Genomic DNA, 24,171 nt, shown 5'->3' with positions numbered 1-24,171 from the left:
ATGGTTTATCTACAGCATCGTTTAAAACTTTTAGCGTCAACTAGAACAAGAAATTGAAGATCTTTAAAGTGTGATTTTAATAATTTTAAAACCATACAAGCAAAAGTAGTAGCACATTTCTTCAGGTATTGAAAAGTTGGAAAAACTAGATAATGTCTCCAGCAAAATAACTAGTCACAAATGAGATAATTTAAATAGAAACTAAGGGGGGGGTGTGTGTGGTATATTTTTGAAGTGGCTTTCTAAAGCTACTATTCCAAAGAAAGATCGGGTGGAGAGGGAAAGGGGGAAGAACCAGCATAGGCTTGAATGCTATACAGAAATATTTTTAAGAGATCAGAGGAAGAGCAAAGTTTCCTTTGGATAATTTCCATGCTGGTGGTGTAAAACACAGCCTGCCAGTGTAGGTGAGGGATTATAATATGAGTGCATCCCGCAAATCCTTCACGCAAAATTAAACAGCTCTACACTGTGGAAATCATTCTTAAATTGGGCCTGAACAACCACGTTACAATGCTGAAACATCAATGTTGAGATGTACAAAAGTGAGGGATACATAACCCTCAGGCGTTCAACAGGCTCGTCTGTAACACAGTAGATAATGTGGCAGTTATGTCCTCCACCGCTACCAGAAGTTTTGTTCTTAGCTGCATGTTATAATATTTGGCTTAGCTTCACGGGGAATTTCCTTAGGGGAGGGGTTCTGTATCTGTTGACATCTAGTGGGAGAGATTATAGTTATGTCTGTAGTGAACATACTGTAGTAATGCTATTTCTTAAGCCTTGCAAGGAGTGCACTTCTTTCTGGCAGAGGATTCACTGGTTTTCACTCTGGAAATGAGCTGACTCACTGGCTCCATCTGAACCTCTCAGTCTTTTCAGCCCATGCCTCTTCACTCAGTAAGAATCCTGTTGCTGTCCTAACAAGTGGCTCACAGGACAAAATGGGGAAAATAGGAATTAATGTTTTGTTTTAAATACTGTTTCTAACATCAAGGCAAGGGAGGTATACCTGTGTGTTCAAAAGCGCCAAATAGAAGAGCCACTAAATGCCTTATTCTGGGACTAATCTTCTGCCTGTGGTGAAACTCCCTATTATTCTGTTAGGCTGGATAGGCTAATGTTCAGTAGTCGTTTAAAATATCCTTTTATTTTAAATTTGTTTAAGAGCATTTATTGTAGGTACGCTGGAGCTACTGATGAAAAGAACTGGAAACATCACAGTATAAAATACAGTGGCCAGTATGTATAGTAGGCATTGACTGCGTCTTCTCTTCAAGTTGTTCGTGGACTGCAAGGCCAAGCAATTTGAAACTCGTGGTCCGAGAGAATACCTGTTCCGTTATATGTCCCATCAATTTGCTGAGTGACTGTGGCATCTGTTCAGAAGTTAAATTCCACATATGTTGGCATACTGCCCTCTGAAAAGAGTACATATTTCTGTTAACTCTTCCAAACATACACATGCCATAGTTTCATACCTATCAGAAGGAAGTGTAAGCTTTGGGGTGTGCTCATGCTGGGGTTAAGTCAATAGAAGAGCGAGCTGCCACCAGAAGAGGCAGTCCTGTTCCTTCCTCGCGCTCAGCTGGGTGCTCCTGTGCGTTGGATCCAAGACACATGTAATGACACAGTGAGTTGGTTCAGCTGAATTATGTGGCAGCAGCACATTAATCTTGTCACTAAAAACCAAAAATTCTGGTTTCTCATAGTCAGAATAGGATAAGAGGTTTTTTAGATAAGGTTCATCTACAGCCATCACAGGTTATCTGCATATGTAGGATTTAAGTAGTCTTGATTCTTTGTCAAAACGTGCACACAATTTGACAGTGTCCTTCAAATAGTGGTGTGTCCTGTAAATTTGAAAAAATAGTTGGTAGATGTCCTGAAGCACTGAATGACCTACGTGTGGCTGAATTAGTACATGCAAAATCTGTACCGTCAATTTCTCTCATCAACAAGTACTGCTAGGTACAGTTTTAATTGGTATAAAGTAGTATTGTAGTTTGAAACTGTTAAACTTTCATGAAGCTTATGAAATATTTGCACACTTTCTGTTGGCTAAAGAAGCACAGAACTACATGCCTGCCTTTGGAAACCTTTCTAAATAGTCATGATGTCAGCTTGCAGAATAAAGGGTGCTTCTGCATCTTTCTTCTTGGACACTTACTCATTCTGCTGCCCTTCAACCCTGGGAACCTCAATCTACTTTTGTACTAGTACCTTTTATTTATTTATTTTACAAGTACATATTCTTACTGTGATATAGCTGTTTGTAACATAGAAAGGTTTGTGGTGTGAATATAGTTCTCATATATACAACACCTGATGGACACAAAACAGCTTGGTTGTGCTATTTTGAGTTTTATCAATGTAGTTCTTGTTAACTGATCATTAAAAAGATAGCGTATAGAGGATTAAATACAAACTTAGAATTTCACATTTTGTACTTCTGCTGTAAACCAAAAGATCTAAATGTCTTAGCACTGAGGACTGAATTTTACTGTCGTCATTTTGAAACCCGAGCTGTGCTGTCCTGCCTTCCCATGATGAGCCACAGAAACGTGCTTCTGTCCTACCTGCCTGAAAAGGTACAAATCTGTGCAGAAGATAAAATAAACCAGGAAAAAGAGAATGGAAGTAGAGTAATTCCTGCAGCGTTATCAGTGCGCACGTTTTGGATATTCGCCTTCTGTCTGTTCAAGACTATTAACTCAAAATAGGTTGGCTTTTTACCTCTGTTAAGTTCTGGGTGCCGAATTTGACCAAACAAAAACCATCAGCAATAGTTCCCGATCCCCTTCCTCTCTCCCGGGATTGCCAAAGCCCTCCTGACAACTAGAATAGTGTTAGCGGGGTAGGGGAGGGGGGGTGGGATATAAGGAGAGACATTGTGGGTCACACGGAAGGTCTCCCTAGCTCAGTCTCTGACAGTAACCAAGACCAGGTGCTAGGGAAAACTATGGGAATAGTGTGAGAGTAATAATTTTAATTTACTTTACAGCAAAATCTTCACATCCTTGGAAATGATTTAATGTATTATGGCAGCTGTTTTTGTTTTACACTTCAAAGAGTTAAATCTCACTTGGAAAAATTCCTCAAGGTGTCTACTTGTAAAATGCTTCTAGGAAAAAAAAAAAATCAGGATAAATATATAGTGTTTCTGGATCTTCTGGCTGCTGCTTGTGTTCCAGCAGAATTTCAGCACACACCCTTATACCTAGCCTTACAAAAGTTCAAATACGGCATTGTTTCTTCGTTCATCTTAACCACTGGTTTCTGTATTTGTGGTGAAACTGCCAGCAGTAAGAGCCCATTTAAAGAAACCGGGGTTAGAAGCGTCTTTCTGCTGGAAGCATATGCTAACGTTCAGGGGGGTACCTGAACTTTAAGTATGGAGAAAGGTTGCAAGGCCGTTTCCTCCCGAAATGAGGGAGTATCACATTGTGTCTCTGAAGCATTCCAAATCTTCCCCCATTTGAGGGATGTTTCCATTGGAAGCTTGCGCTGATTTGTGGGGTTTGTTGAACCAGACTTCACAGGAGTGCTTTGCTCCCTTCGAGTCCATCTCAGAACAGATAGACTGGACAATTTAGACCCTTCCTAGTAATTTCAGCTCTCATTGTAACAGATCTGGAAGGTGAAGAGGGACCATTTGGTCCTTGGTAAATTTATCGAAAGTTAAATTCCTGGATTTTTCCCAGGAAGTGTCCTGCATTTTGCAACTAGGGCTTCTGGGCTAATTCATCTACAAACCTTTACTAGCTAAAAACATCAGATTAAAAATTAACTTGTTAATTGGTCAGTGGTTATCTACAGATTTGTGAGGAAAAAAGGCTTTCTGGGGAGAAAACTTGGCTTTTCTAATTGAAACAGTTGTATTTCAGGAGTAGTTTTTTGGTAGTTTCCCTCAGAACCCTTCCTTGTTTGAGCTGTCAGGATAAATGTGCTAGTGTTAGCCCACTGTAACTTTAATGTCTTGTAAATGAGGTTTTGTTTGCTGGGGGGGATGTGGTGTGTGTTTTTTGGTTTTGGCTTTTTTTACTGTGTTGAATTGTTCCTGTCAGTGCCAGAAGGTGGACAGATGAAATGGAATTTAAAGAAATGCTTGCTTTTAAGGTCCTGTGCAAGTATAACTTCAACATGTGTGAAAAGTGAAGCCTTTACTTACACAAGAAAATTTACAAAATATATGATGTGTATCAATTATTCTATTAACATTAGAAAAAAATATTTAAATGGAAAAATCTGAATATTGCGAATGGAATAGTTTGAGAATGGTGGGAATTAGATGGCCACAGCCTAAGCAGCAATAGTAAAGTTTAATTATTCTATAAATCTAGAATTTAGCTAGGAACTGAATAGGAAGATCTAATAGTTTATGGCAACATCATCAGTATGATATTCATGCTAGCAACAAAGTAGATTATGTATTTAAATTTTTTAAGCAACTTCTGTGCTATGTAATTTGTCTGTCTTTGCTTGCTCTTTAAAATAAAAAAATCTGGGTGAAAGGGTTTATTAAATTTCAATAATACTAAAGGTAATATTAATGCAGTTTCAAATTCATGGGCTCTGTCATCACGTCAGCCTGTGTAATAAACTGGTTCTGTAAGGTGCTATGAGAATGTTTCTGTTTAAATGTAAAATGTGGCTTGTATTGCCTTTTTTTTTTTTTTTTTTTTTAAATGTGTGAAAGTTTGGGGTGTTTTTGAAGCTTAATCATGAAATCCCACTCAGGAATCTTTGAAGGTGGTGCCTTTTTTTTTTCTTTCTTCCTTTTCAGTTTTCTTGAGTAGATTGTAAATAACATTTTCAACCTTTAGAGCCAAAGTGGAGCTCTTTTAAACTCTTCAGTTGGCCTCTGAGACAAAGTACTCTCTGAAGGATCAAAGACAAATTTCTTCAAAAAAACTATGTCAACCTCTGCATGGTTTTTAAAATTACTTTTAAAAAGGCTAGTGAAAGTAGATAGCTTAAATTGCCTACTTGATATTTATTCTCTGGAGATGTCATTTCACAGACTTTTCTTTATAGATTGGTACCTGGTCTTCGTGAATAGGAAGTTTTAAAATTAAGCCTTTAATATTGTATTGTCGTCTTTGTTTTAACAGCTCAAAGGGAAGAGAAAAGGAATGAAGACAGAGCAGAGCCTGCATCAGCATCGAAGAAAGCTGTTGCATCTATAATGGAGAAACAGACGTCTTCTCTCACTAAAAATCTTCCTTCAAAGAAGTCCCCATCCTTCTCTAACACATCGCTAACTAAGCAACCACTTAAACCTTCTGCTGGAAGTTTCAAAGGTGTTATTCCCAAGAAACCTTGGCCTTCATCAGGCAGTGTGCCTTCATCAGGCAGTGTTCCTTCAAAACATTCATCTCTTTCTCATGGCTCATCAGTTTCCAAAAAACCAGCTACATCTTCCAGTTTGGGTGGAGGACTCAAAAAGCCTTCACTGTCTTCCATTTCTACCGCCTCTGGAAGTAGTCAAGCAAAAGCATCAGCTAGCCCTATCCAGTCACAACCCAACTCTCAGATTCGACAAAATATTCGACGATCCCTAAAAGAAATTTTATGGAAGAGGTGGGAATTCAAAGCACTTACTTTATATAGGAAGCTACAACTAGAAGTAAATGTTTAGCCTGCAGAGTTTTGTTTACATCTTGATAAGGGATATTGAAGGATTGAATTTGTACTACAAATTACTACAAGTATAATTGGCATTTCAGGTTTATATTAAAAAATTTTTAAAAATCCTGATATAAAACAAATGTGCATGTGAAAAAGCCTTTTAAAAAAAAAAAGAAACCTCACTATTCCATTTATATTGAGGCAACTACAGTTGAAGAGTTAAATTACAGCATAGAAGCTTTTATAATGTAGGTACTCTGAAGTTTTAAAATCTGGTGACGGCAGTGTTTGGAGATGCAGAGGTTGTAGGGAACATAGTACAGGAAATGTCACAGTGAAAGGTTAAAGGCTTACTGAAGTAGAGATTCCCTCCCTTCCCAACATAAAAATCAACAACAACGACAAACCCTGGTCAGTGGACAACTGTATCACTTAGGAAAGGAAAAAAACCAACCAACCAACCAAAGAGCAAATTTCCCCACAACAATTATTAAAGCTAATGCCAGCCATCAAGACTTGCTGTAGACCACTGCACTCTGATATTGTCTCTGAAATGGAAATGCCGTTCACGGTGGAGAATCTAGGACTAAAACTCAAGCGCTTGGGCTCCCTGTGTTGTTCACGGCAGAGAAACTCCTAACTTCAGTGCCATCAGCAGGAGTAGTTGTAAAGGCTGACTTGATTTCCCAAAGGCTGTCTTCCATGGCCGCCCGTGGACAGTAATGGAAGGTTGCCGTAGTTCACAGTTCGAGGTCCCGAGACAGACTTTGGCTTTGAGATGTCTTTTAAAGGAGTCTTGAGCCCTCACTGAGTGAGGAGGAGCCTAGGTTAGCTCTGAAAAGTTAGTTTTTACGAATGCTACCTGAAGATTCATGCCTAACATAAATGCACGTACCCTTTTTTGTTTTTAACAGAGTCAATGATAGCGATGATCTGGTCATGACAGAGAGCGAAGTAGGGAAAGTAGCACTCAATATTGAAAAGGAGATGTTTAATTTGTTCCAAGTTACGGACAACAGATACAAGAGTAAATACCGTAGCATCATGTTCAATCTCAAGGACCCCAAAAACCAGGTTTGGAATTTCCTTAAGCAGTAAACATATACTGAAATATACTTTTGGGTTTTAATGATATGTCAAACTCTACCCTCAACATTAAGAGTTTCAAGATAGAGACTTATGAATTATACTATAAAAGATTATTATAAAGCCATTCAAATCTTTAAAAAAAATTTTTTATCCAGGTAGGAGTTCAAAGTCTAATTTAGTTGGTCATGTGTATGTATTAAGTTTGGGCATTTGGTGTGAAATAGTTATTTACAGAATGGCTTTCGTAAAATAACTATAGACTTTATTGATTTCTCTTCTTGTGATATTCTGTAGTATGGGTCAGATACTGCCCATGTACATGATCATATTTATGCTTTAAAAGAAAAAAATGGATGTTGGTACAGATGAAAATATTCACTGGAGAACACTTGAAACTTTTTTTTTTAATTTCTGCAATAGATATGAAACAGGAGAGTGGCTGTTCAACTTTCTGACGTTTCTATTCAGTTATATTGATAGTTATTGATGATAATGAGGAAAATTCGTACTTCATGTTTATTTCGTCCTTATTTTCTGGTTGCTGCACCTTTCAAATTTGCTTATAAGTAGCCGCTATTTTTAATAGGGAATTAAGAAGCTGGAACAGGTTTTGCCTGTTAAGCACTGCAAATCTTGTTAGATACCTAAGCAGGTTCTCTTCAGCATGGCAACAAAGTCTGTTCTGTTTTCAGGGACTTTTTCATCGTGTCCTTCGTGAGGAAATCTCGCTGTCAAAACTAGTGAGAATGAAACCAGAAGAACTTTTATCTAAAGAACTGTCTGTATGGAAAGAGAAACCAGCTAAAGCAGTAAGTAATGTAATTTTCTCCTGTGTCCTTAGATAGGAATTAAGAGCGAGTTTGCCAACCCTTACCACCCATATTGTGGGTAATGCACCATTTTCTTCCTAATGAAATGCTACTAATGTTCAATTTCAATATACTTTTTCTCTACCACCAGCCAAATGATAACAAAGTACAGAATAAAATTATAAAATAAATATGTCAACTTTTTACCAAAATGGTTTTGTTTCTTTCAGATGATGGAGTCAAGAAGCAAATCTCATGAAATCAAGAAAACAACTGTAAAACGGGAACATATGCCCGTTGTAAATATGGAAGATTCTCCGCCAGTGTCTGATTCTGATGTAAGTATTGGCTGTTGCTTCAGCATGAAGACATCGAGGGAGATAAATGGTAACTAGGGCCTCAAATTTTTCATCAGAAATGCAGATTGTTTCAGTGAACTGTAAGCATATTATTACGTAGTAGGTGTGCTATGAGCAGTTTTCCTTTTAGTTTGAAGGAGTGCAACAACCAAATGATAGGCATATTTTGCCTGCACTTCTAAAATGCTGTGTATTCTTCAGCCCTTGCTGTCAATTTACAGAGAAATCTTTTATTTCTGAACATTAGCTATCTACTTCAGAATACCGTGGAATGAAATGAGGGCAAATATTATTTGAGAACTCTATCTGACATGATATGCTTTAACCAAAGCCTGTAATCTTTTTTTTTTTTTAAAGAACTGAAGTTAGTTAATGGTTTCCAAAGTATTTTTTTTATGGCTAAATTTATTAATCAACTGGAATATTTTTTGTGTTTATTCACTTTTAGGAGCAGCAAGAGTCAGCCCGAACTGCACCAAATTTAAACAGTGCTCCTTCTCTGGATGTTTTTAGCAGTATGTTGAAGGATACAACAAGTCAACATCGAGCCCATCTTTTTGACCTGAACTGCAAAATCTGTACAGGTATCTACAGTGCTGACTTTGTGCAAAGTAAAAGAATTGTTATGTTAAGAGTTTGTTTGTTTATTTGTTTTTCTCCAAACTACTTCATTGTTAAATAATAATCAAAAGCATTTGAAATAAATTTATAGGTCAGATTTCAGCATCTGAAGATGAAGTACCACCTAAGAAGATAAAGTCAGTGGCTCCTGTTAAAAAGGTGGAGTCAAAATCAAAACCAGAAGTTCAGCCAAAGTATGAAAGTTCTGCACCAACCCCAACAGCAGAGCCTGCCAAAGAGGCCGTCTCTGAAGACGCAATGGAAACTGAAGTTGGACCAGTAGCAGAAACAGTTTCTCAGTCAAGCGTAGAAAGAACTTACATTCCTACAACCCAGGGCCATAACAATACAGATTCTTCTGTACCCGAAGAAGCTTCTGCTTTTCCTGCCTCTTGTGCTGGCGGAGTTGTCACAACCGTAACGGTTTCTGGCAGAGACCCTAGGACAGCAATGAGCAACTCCTCTGGTATTGTGACGCCAGCCCTGCGTTCTGCTCCTGCATCTGACAAAGTTTCAACAGGGGAAGCAAAACAGGAAACTTCAAAACCAGTTATGACTGTCCCCAAATCAATATTAACAAAACCATCAGCCTCACCAGATCCAAGATACTTAGCAGTTCATCATTCACCCAATATCAAGTGCGTATATTTAATAGTAAGCCAAGCTACCAAATCTTTAATGTGGTTGTCTTCAAAGTCCCACGTGTCCCATGTCCCGTTCCCCTCCTCTCAATCAAAAGGCATGTTCAGCTTTAAAGTTCAGGCAGGTTGATTCAGTTTTTTAATTTACTATCTCCTCATTTACCTTCTCTGGTTGGTAAAATTTTCGGAGCATCAGTGTATGTTGACAGCAAAGATTCTATAGTGTGTTTCAGCAGATAAATAAAACTTGAAGGTATTATGCAGACTTAGAAGTCTGCATGTACATTAATAGATAGAAAGCGAGTGTATGTGAGAGGTGGCATTTTCAGATTTTCATCCTATATTAAAATACTGTTACATCTGAATTTATGAATATGAATTAAAATTAACCAATTGATCAGCTTGAAAGGAAGTGGATTTCTTTCATATCCCGGGTATAGACAATAGTAAAAATAAATATTGCAAAGTATATCCCTCTGAAACTGCAGTTAAAAGATTTTTGTTCATATCAGTTTCTTTTACTTGAGAATCTCTTTCAGATGCATATTGTTGACTCAATTAGTGGGAAGTATGTAATTCAGATTAGTTTGTTATAGAGTCGGGATCACAACAGTTATAGTGCTAACCTAATTTTATAAAAGCCATATCTTTCGGCATCTTTTCGCCTGTCTGCAGCTACAAGTTCATTTTCAATTACTCTTTGCTTTTTTCATTAATACTGAGTTAATGGAAAACATTAACAAAGCATTTAGTAAAAATTCTGTTATTTGTTTAAAATAAAGTATTTGATCAATAGGAAGAGGGAAGAAAAGAAAAAAAGAAGGGACCATTCTCATTTGTATTCTGTAACCTTTCTGTTTTGGATTTGTTTTGCAGTGTTGCAGAGCCCCGCTCACCTCAAGACAGCGATACTTCCCTCTTTCTCTCTCGTCTCACCACCATTTGGAAAGGATTTATTAACATGCAAAGCGTGGCCAAATTTGTCACTAAAGCATATCCTGTGTCCGGGTGCTTTGATTATCTTAGTGAGGTTAGCACTGACATGTTTATGTGTTTAGAATAAATCTATACTGCAGTTCCTGTTGCTAGAAAGCCTGGGGTCACTATATATACATATTGTTATATTAGAACTGTAACAGTGGTAAATGGCATCCCTTTAGTAATAGGAAAAGTAGCTCAAGGCGGGGGGGAATCAACCTTTTAAAAATTCCTCACAAATTTGTGAAGAATTCTCATGTCTTTAAACATGTTTATACATATGTTAGGATCTAACATGGAATAATAGCTTTATTTCAGCTTCATTGTTTGAAAAGAAGTTTTAGAGCCAGTATTTTAAAGTAGGTGTTTTGTTCTGTTCTCAAACTACATGGGTCACTGATGTGATCTGTTACAAAATTTTGTTTGGCCATTTACGAAAAATATCATCCTTTTTACGAATTTTCAAATAAAAACAGTTGGATGATATTCTGGGAGGGTGTACATTCAGATAATGAGACAGTATAAAGGTTTGCGCTAAAACAAAGAAGCTTTTCTTCCTCTCTCTTGTTTCTCTGAAGTGCATTTTATGTGACTGTTAGGAAGTTTCAAACACAAATGTGTGTTTTAGGACTTCTATTAGTAGGGTTGGTGGTTCTTTTTGGTACCGCTTTTGCTAAAATGAGTCTCACTGTCCTCATGACAGGAAGCTCACTAGAATTCATGGGACTTGTAGTCACGAGTGCAGCATTTCCTGAGAAACTGAAAGCGTGGAGAAAATCTGTATTTCAAATAGTAGCTTCCCTATAAAAGCAAAGCCAGTAACGGGCATACAGAACTATTTGACGTGTTGCTGCTGTCCTTGTTTGGGAGTGCCTTGTCTGTTTCATGTATACTGTTAGCCTTTTGGTAACATGCTGTAATTAAACACCTTGAAATTTAGAAATAGCCTGTCTGAAATTGAAAATGTATGAAAGTTTACTAAAATACAGTAGTGCATTATCCACTAGGCTGCTGGGATGGGGCAACCTGCACTGCTTTTAAACATTAGTCTCTTTTGGTTTTTCTCATACTACCATGTAATACTTCTTGTTTAGGATTTACCAGATACAATTCATATTGGTGGGAGGATCTCACCGAAGACAGTCTGGGATTATGTTGGCAAACTCAAATCTTCGCTTTCTAAGGTATTCACTTAAAATCTTTTGCAAAACCCAGCAGAAAAATACAGGAACATAAAATGACAGCTTTTTATAATATAAATTAGTAAACAGCAAATACTGATGTAGATCACACCTGGAAAACTACTGACACCACTTATTCCTTTGAAATTTTTGGTTTATTGAAGAAACATGTTTATTGAGCTGCAGATCCTCCTGATCTCTCTCTCCTGCATAGTAGTGAAATCTTCATACTATTTATTCATTTTTATGATTGAACATAAATAATCTATTTATTCAGTATTGAAGATTGAAATTCAAATTTTACAGAAAAGGAACTTATCATTTAAAGTATGTAATAGATTTTACTATTAAAACCACTTCAGAAGTGGAAAAATGATGCACAGTATATGGATATAATCATGAAACTAAGAATTTTCCATTTCTTTCTTATTAATTTGAGCCTCAAGATGTTTAGTTTTATGTAAGCTACACAAGTAGTTTATATTTCTGAAAATGACAAACCTAATTCTGTTTTAATATTACAAAATGAAAACCAGTACTCTCTTAAAGCTAGAGTACTGCCTTGAAAACATAGCTGGAGTGATAAATGTATGTTTTATTTTTACCCCTGGAATTTGCCCTTTACCATTTTATTTGCTGGTATGTTGCAGGTTGAATTTTTCCACTTTGCTTTTGTATTACAGGAATTGTGTTTGATTCGTTTCCATCCTGCAACAGAAGAAGAAGAAGTTGCCTATATCTCTCTCTACTCCTATTTTAGCAGTCGTGGTCGTTTTGGTGTTGTAGCTAATAACAACAGACATGTCAAGGATCTCTACCTGATCCCCCTGAGTACTAAGGACCCAATTCCTTCCAAACTCTTGCCCTTTGAGGGACCAGGTAAGCACAAAACAGGGGAGGTTAAATGCTAGGTAATCACAAACAAAAGACAATCTGAGACAGGTTGTTGTTGAATGTTTAATGTAAGCATTACTAAATTTTTTTATATAAAACCAATTTTAAATTATATTCCCTATGTAAATAGGGAAAAATTGGAAATCCAACTCTGTTCAGGATAAAATTGTCTGAAATTTACATAGCCTTTCCAACAAGATGCTTATATGCTATTAGGAGGATGAGTTTACCTGTAAAATCGAGTATGTGGAACAGCCACTGTATTGAAAAAAACCCCAACAAAAAGCCCCCACCCTATCTTCAGCAACCCATAAATCCACAAAACCTAGACCCTTACAAGCCATTCACCGTCGCTTAAATCAAGCAGGAAACTTAGCCCACAGAGGAGTCAAGAAATCTGTGAAGACAAAGGTAATATTTATAGTGGTTTCACTGCATTATCATTGTCTCATGCTAAGTATTATGCTGTACGTGCAATATGGCGCACAAGGTGTTTGAAATGTTTTGTTCTAGTTGGAGCAAACTCTAGCTAAATCACTGACTTCTGAAAATTGGTTTGTTGGGGGGAAAGGGATCCACGTTCTTAGGGTTAGTAGGTGGCACACAGTAGTTGGTATAGGCAGGTTATATTATAATCTTCTATTTTTAGATAAAATTACCAGTAGTAACGTTTGGCTTGAGTTTGCTCCATGTTTGTGTGTTGAACATGGTGACAGAAGAATTGAGAATGAATTCAGCCCTGAAACACCCTTCTATCACAAAATTTGACGTCATCTTCATCTGAGGATGGAGGAGGTGCATATGCTTAGTTTCCAAATAAGTATCTGGGGTTTTATATAAAATAACAGATTGAGAAGCTGAAGAACCACAGGTTACAATGAAGGTAATACTTCATTGTCATAGCAATGGTTTGCAAAACATTAAACGGTAGGTATGAAACAGCAAACATGCAAGGAGCTGACGTTTCTGAGAAGCTGACTGTCCTCTACTCCTCAAATACAGGTTAAGGACTAAACTCAATAAAGCATTCTCAGAGCTTATATGCAGGAGCAACAGTGTCTGGGACAGGTTTTCATGTGTTAATGGCATATGACTTCAACAACAACAAATGATACATCGTTAGTTAAATGCTCTCCCTTCCTCCATGAGATTGCAAAGGGCACTTGCTCTGCGTCCTCAGACAAGATTTTTCTCATACACTCCAAGTCTGTCGTATCCGTCCTTGAACAGTGCACAGTCTAGGTCATTGTTTTTAGGCTACAGCTAAAAAGGCAGAATTATTGCTATCTAAATTATAGCAATATGGCTATAATTGTTGAATCTCAGCACCTCATAGTCTTTAACTTCCTGAATTCTTGAAAGGTAGGCAAAAACTGTTATTCCCATTTCATAGCCACGAAGTGAAAACACTAAGTGTGGAACGCTTTTGGCACAGGGATGTAGGCAAAGAGTCTTAACTCATGGGCTGATTTTTCCAGCCAGAACAAAAGAAATACCCTTCTTTCTGGACGGTAACACAAGGATGGGATTGGCCATTGAATCACCTGTAAATGTCTGCAGTCTTTCGCTGGGCTAGTAAATAACCTGCTTTAGGGAGGCACTTACCTAGTTGTTGCCTACTTGCATTCCTGTGGCAATACCAGCTTTCCTTTTTAGACTTCCTTTTACTTCTCCATTATAGGTTTCACTTCAAATGAAACTCTTATCTTAGGTTGGAGGTTGGCAAATGTAGACAAACTCTGCTAAATATTAGTATAGAAATTTGTAATGTCAGCCTGGTTTTGCTGAGTTTCAAGTGCAAAAGTTTTTCAAAACTGGAGGGAATTGCTCAGAAGAAATATATGTATCATTTGCAGGTGTTGTTCATGGCGGCAAATTTTATGAGTCAGGTTTTCAAATTGAAATATGTATTTGTAGGCAAAGTGGATTAAAGGATAGCAATAGAAACAAGGTTCCAAAGGCAGAGAGGCCATATGATGTAACAGTTTCATAGAAGACCCGCTTAGACTTCTGCCATCAATTCACACTTCTCGGAAACTTCTGTAGCAGCCTTTACCTCATAGTTGTGCTAAGTTCTGTTCATATTTTAAAACCAGATCCAGTAGGGGGGGGCAAAAAAATCAGGTAAGCTGTTGTTCTGGTTTTGTGTATGTATTAAAACCACAGCATAAAAGACATGTAATCCATACTTTTTAATGACATCTGATGGAATTTACCGCTTTTTCTTTCTTTCACAATCAATAAAAATATTTTATGGAAAGTGGTCATTGTCTCCTTAAATTCAATCGTGTACCTTCAAATAGAGTTTAGCAAGGACTCGAAAAGCATTATGCTTTAGATAGCTTAAGACGATTTGATAAATATGACTGGAGGGGGGAGGAGGGAGAGGACAATAAAACCCTGCCACTCCAGAAATCCTAGTTAGAAGATATTCCAGCTGTATCAACCAGTTCCATCAGGCACGTATGGATTATGAATTTCTCCTGTTTTCCGATGGACTGGATTTGGAACACAACTGAGGACTTCTGAACTGCGCTAGTACCTAGAAGATCTACAAAAAACTTTGACATGGGTGATTTAAAAACAGAGGAAAATGGAAGGTTATCCATATTTATACTTAATTCATCTCAGACATTTATTACCAGAATTTATGTATCAGTGGGCTTTTCTGCATTGTCTTTTTGCAATGGTTTACTGTATGTGAATTTACTTGTCTTTTCACATACACACTTAACGTTATCTAGCACTTTCATCTGTAGATCTCAAAGCACTTTGTAAGAAATACTATAATCAGACTTAATTACCAATAGAAAGTGATTTATTGAGGGATTTAGTGGCAACGTTGGGAACGTAACAAGTATCTTACATAGTTAAAATAAATGAATTTTAATAAAACAGCCATATATCAGCAAAGGATTCCACAAATGTTGATATGTCTCTTTGGTAGTTAAAAATAGGAAGTGTGCTTTTTCTTAAAGTATGAAGGCATGAAATCTCCTCATGCTGTTTAGAACGCTCTTAAAAATTGCAACAAATGGAACAGAATTTTAACTACTCTGAATGGAGTTGGGCGTCTTGATCTTAGCAGATATCATTATGAAAAGTAGCAGCAGTAGAAGAACCTGGCATTACGAACCTTGTTTTCTGTGCCAGCCAATTCTACTCAGCAAGCGTACCTTAACGTGCAGCAGTGTTACAATGCTGGAAGTGATAATGCTAGAAGTGATCTATATCGCTGAATTAAGGGTACACAAATTTGATGATAGTTGTCAGTTGCTCACATGATTAATTGGGACAAATATTTAAACGGTGTTGATAAAATTTAAAGAATATCTTATATTGGTCTCTGCAGTTTAAAAATGTATACCGTGGGTATGCTTAGTCCATTCCCGTGGTTTTCTCACTGAAGTACAGAAATTAGGCATGTATCTTTACCAGTACAGGTAACTTCTTCCCAGCTGATGATGACAGGGAAAGATGTGGCCGTTATATGCATAAGTATGGTAAAACTGATTTAATGAAAAAATGTATCTAAGGGTAAGAAAAACAAATATTCATCCAATACTAATATTTAGTTTATCCTGTTTTAATGGCTTTAGTTACAGGATGTAACTCAATAAAACCAGCATGTGGACTTCAAATACATAATAGGATAATAACTATTTTATAAATAATTTAGCACTGAAAGCTACTAACGCTGCCGACAGCTTGCAGCACTTTTAAAATGCTTGCTTGTGAAAGACAGTCATTGAGCAATAGTTGGGGACTGCAGCCAACATTTTCGTTATTACCTAAAATTAGGCACTTAACCTATTTATGGATATTGAAATAGAATGGCACTGGCCTTTGAAATGCTGGTGTAGCTGTATGTTTCCATTCAAAAGGAGCATTTAGTATTTGATCACTTTGAACTGAGTCAATGTAGAAGCCAGATTAGGCATAACTTCTAATATTTGTGTAAAATTACAGTATCAAAATGTAAAATTTTAATGGATTTATTCTATGATGACTAAACTCTAAACAGATTAAATTATAGCTAATGTTATTAACTTACTACTGGAATTTATTGTCTTGAAAGTCTATTAAAATTTTACCCTGTTTTAATTAGTGACTTGATCTCTGTTTCTCACAGGGATTCAAAACTGATTTTTCAGTAATTGCTGTTTATTAGATATCCTGTCTGATGGATTTTTGAAACCTGTTTATTTCAGTTATTCAGTGTTTGAGATTCATTGTGACTAACAGCATGAATCACAAGTCTCTGCATTAAAGTAGGTAACCAAAACATTAACAACAGAAGAACAGCAAATGCCTACTAGGAGTTTTTGGATGGACACCAATTTGTGAGATACTCTGCACTGGTCAACACCGACCAAATGTGGAGTCGTTATTCATATACTGATAAAGAAAAAATAGAAAGCAAATTCACATACAGTGAACCATTTCTAACTAGTGAGTCTATTCTGACTGTAAATTGTGAATGTTTTCTTTCCCAGTTGTCTGTCTTTTGAACTATGCCTTGATCTTATATACTAATATCATTTCATTTAAGGTAGTAAATTATTGTGAAGAGAACTGGTAGAATTGCTTTTAGGCTGTGGGTGCAAATGAGTATTTGGATAAGTCAAGTATTTACGTGGTCCTTTTTGAAGGCAAACTGCAAATGATTCCTGCAGTATAGGCTTTCATTGAAGAAGAACTCTTGACTTAATTGGTTCTAATACTTGGCATCAATTCAGCGAAGTTTTCATCTTGTACTTAAGCTAAATTCAGTTAGAACCTGTTTAAGCTGTAAGAGTGATGGTATCTTCTCACTGACAAAACTTCACATTTAACCTAAAAATATACTAAACTCTTTTACTGATTTCTCAGTGTGAAGTTAGCAAGCAAAGAACTTAGAAAAGGTGAAGTTTATTAAACATGAACATAAATTTAGGAAAACAGCTGATGTAATTTTCTCATTAGATGGTAAATTTAAGAGTCCCCTTAAAACTTCGAATTCAGTTGTTTCAGCAAAGTAATGTATCTGTGAATGTGGTTTGCTAATGGAATATATCTGCAACTGTGGGGTTTGGGTTTTTTGTTGGTATCAAAAAGTTTTCAGTGCTAATAATTAGATATTTAAAAATTATTCCTTAATGAGTAGTTGGTTTGCTTTAATAAGAACAAGGAACACAGAGATAGATAGATAGATATATAAAACTCTTACCTACAGGATCGTGAGTAGAAGGAACGACGTAGGTCAGAGTCCTCGCCTTACCATTTAACGACAGTGAATATTATCTGTTACTTTACAGATTGTTTTGTGTTTCTATATTACTGCTTCCTAGCTGGATGCAAGTAATAACTAATGGCACATATGGGGGAAAGACAGTGGTCCTCAAATGAGGACCTTTTAAAAGTCATTCAATCCAGAAGTTAAAAAAGCCTCTCTTTATACAGATTTTCTACGTTTGCCACCAACTGTATGTTAAAGGATTTATTCCCTGCCCTTCATTCTGGACATGTTTATCTTCCACAAGTGCCAGTGGGAACTGGGCATGTAAAAGGGAGAAATACAGTAACATGAAACAGACCTACAGACCTTTGCATTTTTCCTCTGTATCAGAAACTTTCCCATCATTTTTGGATATACTTCTCCAAGGATTCAAGTCTGAAGCTTGCACAAAGGAGTAATTCTGCTCATAATGTTTTTTACTTATAGAAAGGCCTACAGCATCAAACTGAATCCTGCAACAGAGGGTTTAAAGTCACTTTGCCCTCTGCATACCAGGTTCTTACCCAGCCAACCATTTTCTTGCAGAGACAGTAAAAGCACCCGGGGTCCCTTTCTCCCACATGCTAAACTCGCGTCTGCTTAAGCTCTCCTTTGCTTGTTTGGTATGTTATCGGTTTCCCTGCTTCTATCACTTTTTAAAATAATGTCTAGCTGGAAAAAACCAACCAAACAGGGTGTGGGTTACAAGCTTTAATACTGTTTCCAAACACAGTTTGTTTGAGGTTACTTTTTTAGCAATTACTGGTGTTTGTTTAACTTCGAGATAGACAAAATATTTATAGACTGGTCTAAATGTGAACGTAGTCTTTTAGCACAGATTATAACAGAAATACAGTTAGGAAGTTTAGCCCAGGTTTTCTCACTTCTCGATATCTCTGTGTATACAACATATTTGCAAACTATTTAAAAGTAAATATATGATTTTTCAGGGGGAGAGGTAGGGGTGGTTGAACATAACAATACAAAAAAATATGAAAACTTTCTTTGGTTTTGAACATTTGCAGAGACACTTTTTAATAACCGTACCTGTTGCTGCAATCTTTTATTAAAAATATCAAGGAAGGAATTAAAACATTTATTTACTTATTATATACAAACATATATAAAAAGGAAAGAAATATAGATGCATATGCTTATGGACTAATGAAAATTGCCAATAGGTCATCTAATGGAATTTAGAAAAACTGTTATCTTTATGACTTTTGCAGCTGCTACTATATAAAATAATAAGTTTCTACTGAAAGCATAATTAAAAACTATTTTTTTATGCATACAATCTTTGTGTTCCCTTTCAGGTCTTGAGTCATCTCGGCCAAATTTAATTCTTGGATTGGTTATCTGTCAGAAAGGGAAACGTCTTGCCACTGGCATTGAAATGGAAAAGACAGAGGAAAAGCGAAGCAGAATTCAAGCCCATGAGGAAAGCGAAACATCACTGTTCTCTAAAGGGCCACTAGCTGCTTCGCAAGAGAAGAAAACTCCGAAATACACACTTTATTCGGGAGATTCAACCATAAGTACAACACCACCTGGCTCTCCTCCACCTCCACCCCCACTTCCCATTCCAGACACCTCAGCAGTTACACCTTCAGTATTAAAAATACTGTCCTCAATTAAAAGTGGAACCACAACTACTGTAACACCACCGATTTCAACTGCTGCTTCTGCAAGCGTTACCGCTACGCATTCTTCATCCTCAAAAACTGCCACACCTCTCGAGCACATCCTGCAGACACTTTTTGGAAAAAAGAAAACTTTTGAGCCTCTTGCTAAGGATTCTGAAACTGCCCAGTCTTCAAATCAGGAAGGTCAAGCTGCTGCTGATGGAGGAGTGTCGGCTGTTCCTTTGTTAGATCCCATTGTGCAACAGTTTGGACAGATGTCAAAAGACAGAGCTATAGAGGAGGAGGAGGATGACAGACCATATGATCCTGAAGAAGAATACGGTCCGGAGAAAGCTTTTGAAATGCAGACTGGTGAAAGTGAAAAACGATATAATGTGGAAAAGCCATCTAATACAGCAGAACTAGAGGACGAGGCCTATGATCCAGAAGATGAAACTATCTTGGAAGAAGCAAAAGTTACTGTTGATGATTTACCTAACAAAATGTATACAGACACTAAAAGCAATTCTTCGGAAACATCTGCTTCGTATGTGCCTGATTTATCTGCATCCTCATCCTTGGTAGAACAGCAAAAAATGTTGGAAGAATTAAACAAACAAATAGAAGAACAGAAAAGACAACTAGAGGAACAAGAAGAAGCCCTCAGACAACAAAGAGCAGCTGTTGGTGTTTCAATGGCTCATTTTTCAGTGTCTGATGCTTTAATGTCACCACCACCAAAATCTTCCCTAATAAAGACTGAATTATTCCATCAGGACCAGCAAGCTACACAAAAAGTAGAGTTACCTTCGTCTTTAAATCAGCAAGCACAAGTTTTAAACCAGAGCTGTGACCCAAGGCAGAACAGAGATCCTCGACAAGCTAGAAGAATGGCAACGGAGAATGACAACATCGATTCTCGAATAAAGCCACAGGTGGTACAGAATGAGATATCCACAAGGGAAATTGCTCCAGCAAGTTTTCCAAATGCTTTGCAGACTTCACTTGGTAAGGAAGATAAAACTTTAATTTCTGCTACTCAGCCTGGTTTTAGTGGTGATAATTGGGTTTCAAGTGAAAAGGCTTCTACAGTGTCCCAGAAAGAGGCATCTAACAGCAAATTTGAAAACACTGTTCAAGTCAGTTTGGAAAACATGAGTCAAACAGCTTCTGGAGAACCTTCTACATCCAAACCTTTACGTAAAGTGCTGCTTCCAACACCTCCAAGTACATCTTTTCAGCCTAATTTCTCCACATCGAATGACAGTCAGTCTTTGCAAGATATGCATAAAGTATCATGGTCAAATGAGTCAAAGGAAGTAATGGGAAGGGACTCTTTTTCAAATACAATGTTTACTTCTCAGGAAAAGGCAGCTGGTCACTTTGAAGCAGAGAGGGGTCTTTCATCAGTGCAATACGACGAACAAAGAAATCCTCAGTCTCATCAATTTGTAGAGCAAACTGAATCTCCATCAGTTCAGAGTGAGGGCGGACCTTCCCCACAGCACTTTGAAGAAAACCGAGCTGGACCTCCATTTTCTTTGTCTGGGCAGAAAGGAGGGCCTCCACCACCACTGATGCTCAATGCACCTGGAGGACCTCATGGACCTAATTTTAGAGGACCGGCACCACAGTTCTCTGAAGAGCACGGTTCTCCAAATAATGATGGGCAAAGAGGACCGCCATCTGGAAGATTTGGAGGTCAAAAGGGTCCCATTCCTTCCTTATTTTCTACACAGCACGGACCACCATCTCTTTTTGGTGATAACAGGGGCCCTGCCCCTTCTTACCACGGTGTTCCAAGAGGAATGTCACCATCTCAGTTTGAAGATCGTAGGGAACCTCACATGGAACAAAGAGAATTCTCAGATTCCCAATACAATGAAATGATTAGGCCTCCAGGACAGTTCGAAGGACCAGATCCACCTCAGTTTATGGGAAACAGAGGGCCTTCGCCTTTTCCTTTTGGAGGTCAAAGACGACCCCCACCAGCTCAGTTTAAAGGACAGAGAGGAGGCCCTCAGTTTGGAGGGCCAAGAGGTCCAGCCCCGAGTCATTTTGGGGGACCAAGAGGGCCTCACCCAAATCAATTTGAAGGGCAGAGAGGTCCAGCTCCAAATCATATGCCTGGTCCAAGAGGACTTTTGCCACAGCCCTTTGAAGAACGGAGAGGGAGTCCACCACCCAGATTTGCCAACCAGAGAGGTCCAGCACCGCTTCAGTTTGGAGGACCAAGAGGAGCCACACCTGCACTGTTTCCAGAAGAAAATGAACCTCCACCTTCTAGATTTCATTTCCAAGGTCAGTCACCACAAGGCATGAAGCCAACCCCAAGACCACTCCTGGACCTTCCAAGCCATCCACCACCCCACAGAAAAGAGATGTGGGAGGAAGCTGGACCATCTGCATCTCTTTCCAATATTCCTGGACAAGGATCTGAGTCGGAAGGACAGTGGTCAGCATCTGACTTCCGAGAAGGCAAAAATCCTGAATTTAGAGGCCAGACATTTGAAGGGAGACAGAGGGAGAGATACGAGGGAGGAAATAAAGACAAGGTTTTAGATCAGCCAGAGCCTCAGCAAGCAGATAATCGACAAGGTAGACCCTTTGAGGAAAGACGAAGGGATCGAGAACACGGCAGACCTTGGGAAAGAGACCGTGGCAGAAACTGGAATAGAGACAGGGACTGGGAGAGACACAGAGACAAGGAATGGGATAAAAATAGAGACAGAAACCAAAACAAAGATAGAGAGAAGGATTCAGAGCGGGCTAAAGAATGGGAAAGAAACAGAGACCGAGAGAGAGCAAGAACCAGAGAGAGAGAATCCTACAGAAGACGTGATAGAGAGCGCTCGAGAAGCAGAGACAGAGATCGCGACAGAGAGAAAGACAGGGACCGGGATCGAAGCAGGGAAAAAGAAAGAGATCGAGAGAGAGAGCGAGATCGTGAAAGAGAAAGAGGAAAAGATCGCAAAGATCGGAGTAAGAGTAGGGAAATCGGTAAAGAGATGAAGCTAGAAACACCGAAGGAAACTCAGAAACCAACAGAAACAGAAGCTTCATCTTCCACTAATCAGTCATAGAAACATGATTGATATGATATTTCCCATAAATAATACACTTTTACAACACAGCAAGGACTGAATCAGCATCTTCTGTATATACTGTATATTCTCACCTTTACAAAAATGCTGTTGTAAAACTAGCCTTACAAAATGTACTGACAAATTAGCAATCTTTGAACAACTGTGAATGAAAATACTCAAATAGACAAAAGGCAAGAACATACCGGACTTTCACTTGCTGCATTTTGTGCATAATGTTTTTCTTATAAAAATTCACAGCGTTACCTGTACTGAAATTTTGTTTTTCTACTCGCATCTTTATCTTAAAATTTCCATTTACAGTACAGAAATGGAAAAAGTCTAAGAAGAGCATATTGCTTTTTAAGATTATAAAGTTATGTTTTCCAGTAACTTTAATTGTAATTTTATAAGAGAATTTAATCCAGACCTTAGGAGCCATACCTTTACATCTCATTTATGTGATATTTTGGTGTCAAAGTTGTTCCTACAGCACATGCTTTACAAAAAGGAGTCCAACGTTGCTGTCTTGTTTATTTTACAACGGAAGGGTCGTGTGTAATTAGGAAAAGGCTGCAGAAGAACAGTGTTAATAATTACTTGTGACTGACGCAGGATTTGAAACCGGAATGTTATAAGCTTAAAGTGCACTATCTTCCTTTTTATATACAGGTATTTTGTGTTTTGGAATCCATCTGTTAAGTGTACAGCAAAGAAACAAGTCGTACTTAGGTTTTTTCATGAGGCTGAGGGGTTTTAAATGTCGCGTTTTTACAAATCTGTAATTAAAGAACATGCAAGAGTAGCACCTTTATGACCAGCAAAACTTATAAAAACATCAGACATTTATTTGAAAAAGGCCAAGACTACAAACGGATTGGTATACCAAAGGAAAGAAGAAGTTGGTTAAATAGGCCACTAAATCTGTTACTTCGATTGAACTGATTTAGTGGAGCATTTTTTTGGGTTTGTTTTGGTTTTGCAGAATTTTGCCATAGACTTAAGAAATGTCCCCATTTTATTGTACTTTTCATTCTAAAATTGTTTTGCTCCGGAAAAAAAAAGTGTCACTGTTTTTTTGTTAGACTCTACTTAGGCTGGTAGTGTATATAAAGCTTTCCACTGAAAAAGGTATAAAACTGCATTAAGCTTGAAAAGAAGAGCGGTGGTACTTCATGTTGAGATTCAAGAGGGAAGTTTTTCACTGTGAAATACATTACATTGCTACTTTTCATGTATTCTTCAAGTACGTAATTCTAAAGTATGAAATAAAACCCCGCTAATTTATTTGACTGTGTAAATTAATAGGTGGGTAAATATTTTGATATTTTTATAAAATAGTTTTGGAAATGTAAAATTAGATTCCTATAAACATTTGCATCTTGAAGACTACCTTACAAGTAGCATGTATGCCATGTATCTCACTACAGATTTTACAGTTCATATTGGTGCATCTTTGAAGTCCTTATACATCAAGGATTTGCTAGTTGAAATGATCGTCTGTATTCCGAACATGTAGACAAAATGTTAAAATGCAGAGAGGTGGTATTAAATGCAAACATCTACTATGGTGTAAGATTTTTTTCTTAATGAGATGTTTCTAATTTAAAGACATACATAAAAGTATGCAAAAAGTAAGTGTGTTTGTTTAGGTTTACTTGATAGAAATTTCTGTAAATTGTATTTTATATGGCAAAATATATCACTGTACATTAAAATATGGGACTTCACAGGTTTTTGTTACTGTAAGTAGAATAAACATCTACAGAGAACTGTTGTCTATTTCTTAAATGTGTATGTGTATGCTATTTTCTAAATATTGCTACTTCTCAACAAACCACAAGAGACTGATGGCACACAGGTTTCATTTCCTCATTGTTTAACGAAGGAAGATGTTTTGCAGGACATCACTACCAACTGATGTTTAATTGTAGGCATTCTAAAAACCATATGAAAATCTGTGCTGTGGTTTCTCACTCAGTTCTAAAACATCTTCTAATTTA

General features: G+C 37.5%; 1 protein-coding gene across 3 annotated transcripts in view; it reads left to right on the top strand.

Moving 5' to 3' along the window:
- The window catches only part of DIDO1 (death inducer-obliterator 1), a 58,711-nt gene extending 34,777 nt beyond the window's left edge, over nucleotides 1–23,934 (top strand). For all 3 annotated transcript variants that reach the window (XM_050907481.1, XM_050907482.1, XM_050907483.1), the window contains 10 exons: nucleotides 5,115–5,583; nucleotides 6,546–6,705; nucleotides 7,413–7,529; nucleotides 7,760–7,867; nucleotides 8,337–8,472; nucleotides 8,601–9,147; nucleotides 10,027–10,180; nucleotides 11,223–11,312; nucleotides 11,993–12,188; nucleotides 18,777–23,934. In XM_050907481.1, the coding sequence (XP_050763438.1) occupies nucleotides 5,115–5,583; nucleotides 6,546–6,705; nucleotides 7,413–7,529; nucleotides 7,760–7,867; nucleotides 8,337–8,472; nucleotides 8,601–9,147; nucleotides 10,027–10,180; nucleotides 11,223–11,312; nucleotides 11,993–12,188; nucleotides 18,777–22,168 (5,369 nt within the window). In that variant the 3' untranslated portion in view covers nucleotides 22,169–23,934. The remainder of the gene's footprint in view (nucleotides 1–5,114; nucleotides 5,584–6,545; nucleotides 6,706–7,412; nucleotides 7,530–7,759; nucleotides 7,868–8,336; nucleotides 8,473–8,600; nucleotides 9,148–10,026; nucleotides 10,181–11,222; nucleotides 11,313–11,992; nucleotides 12,189–18,776) is intronic.
- Nucleotides 23,935–24,171: the final 237 nt, after the last annotated feature.

Source organism: Gymnogyps californianus, chromosome 17 (assembly GCF_018139145.2).
Source record: "Gymnogyps californianus isolate 813 chromosome 17, ASM1813914v2, whole genome shotgun sequence".
Lineage (NCBI taxonomy): Eukaryota > Metazoa > Chordata > Aves > Accipitriformes > Cathartidae > Gymnogyps > Gymnogyps californianus.
This window is presented reverse-complemented; position numbering and strand designations above follow the sequence as displayed.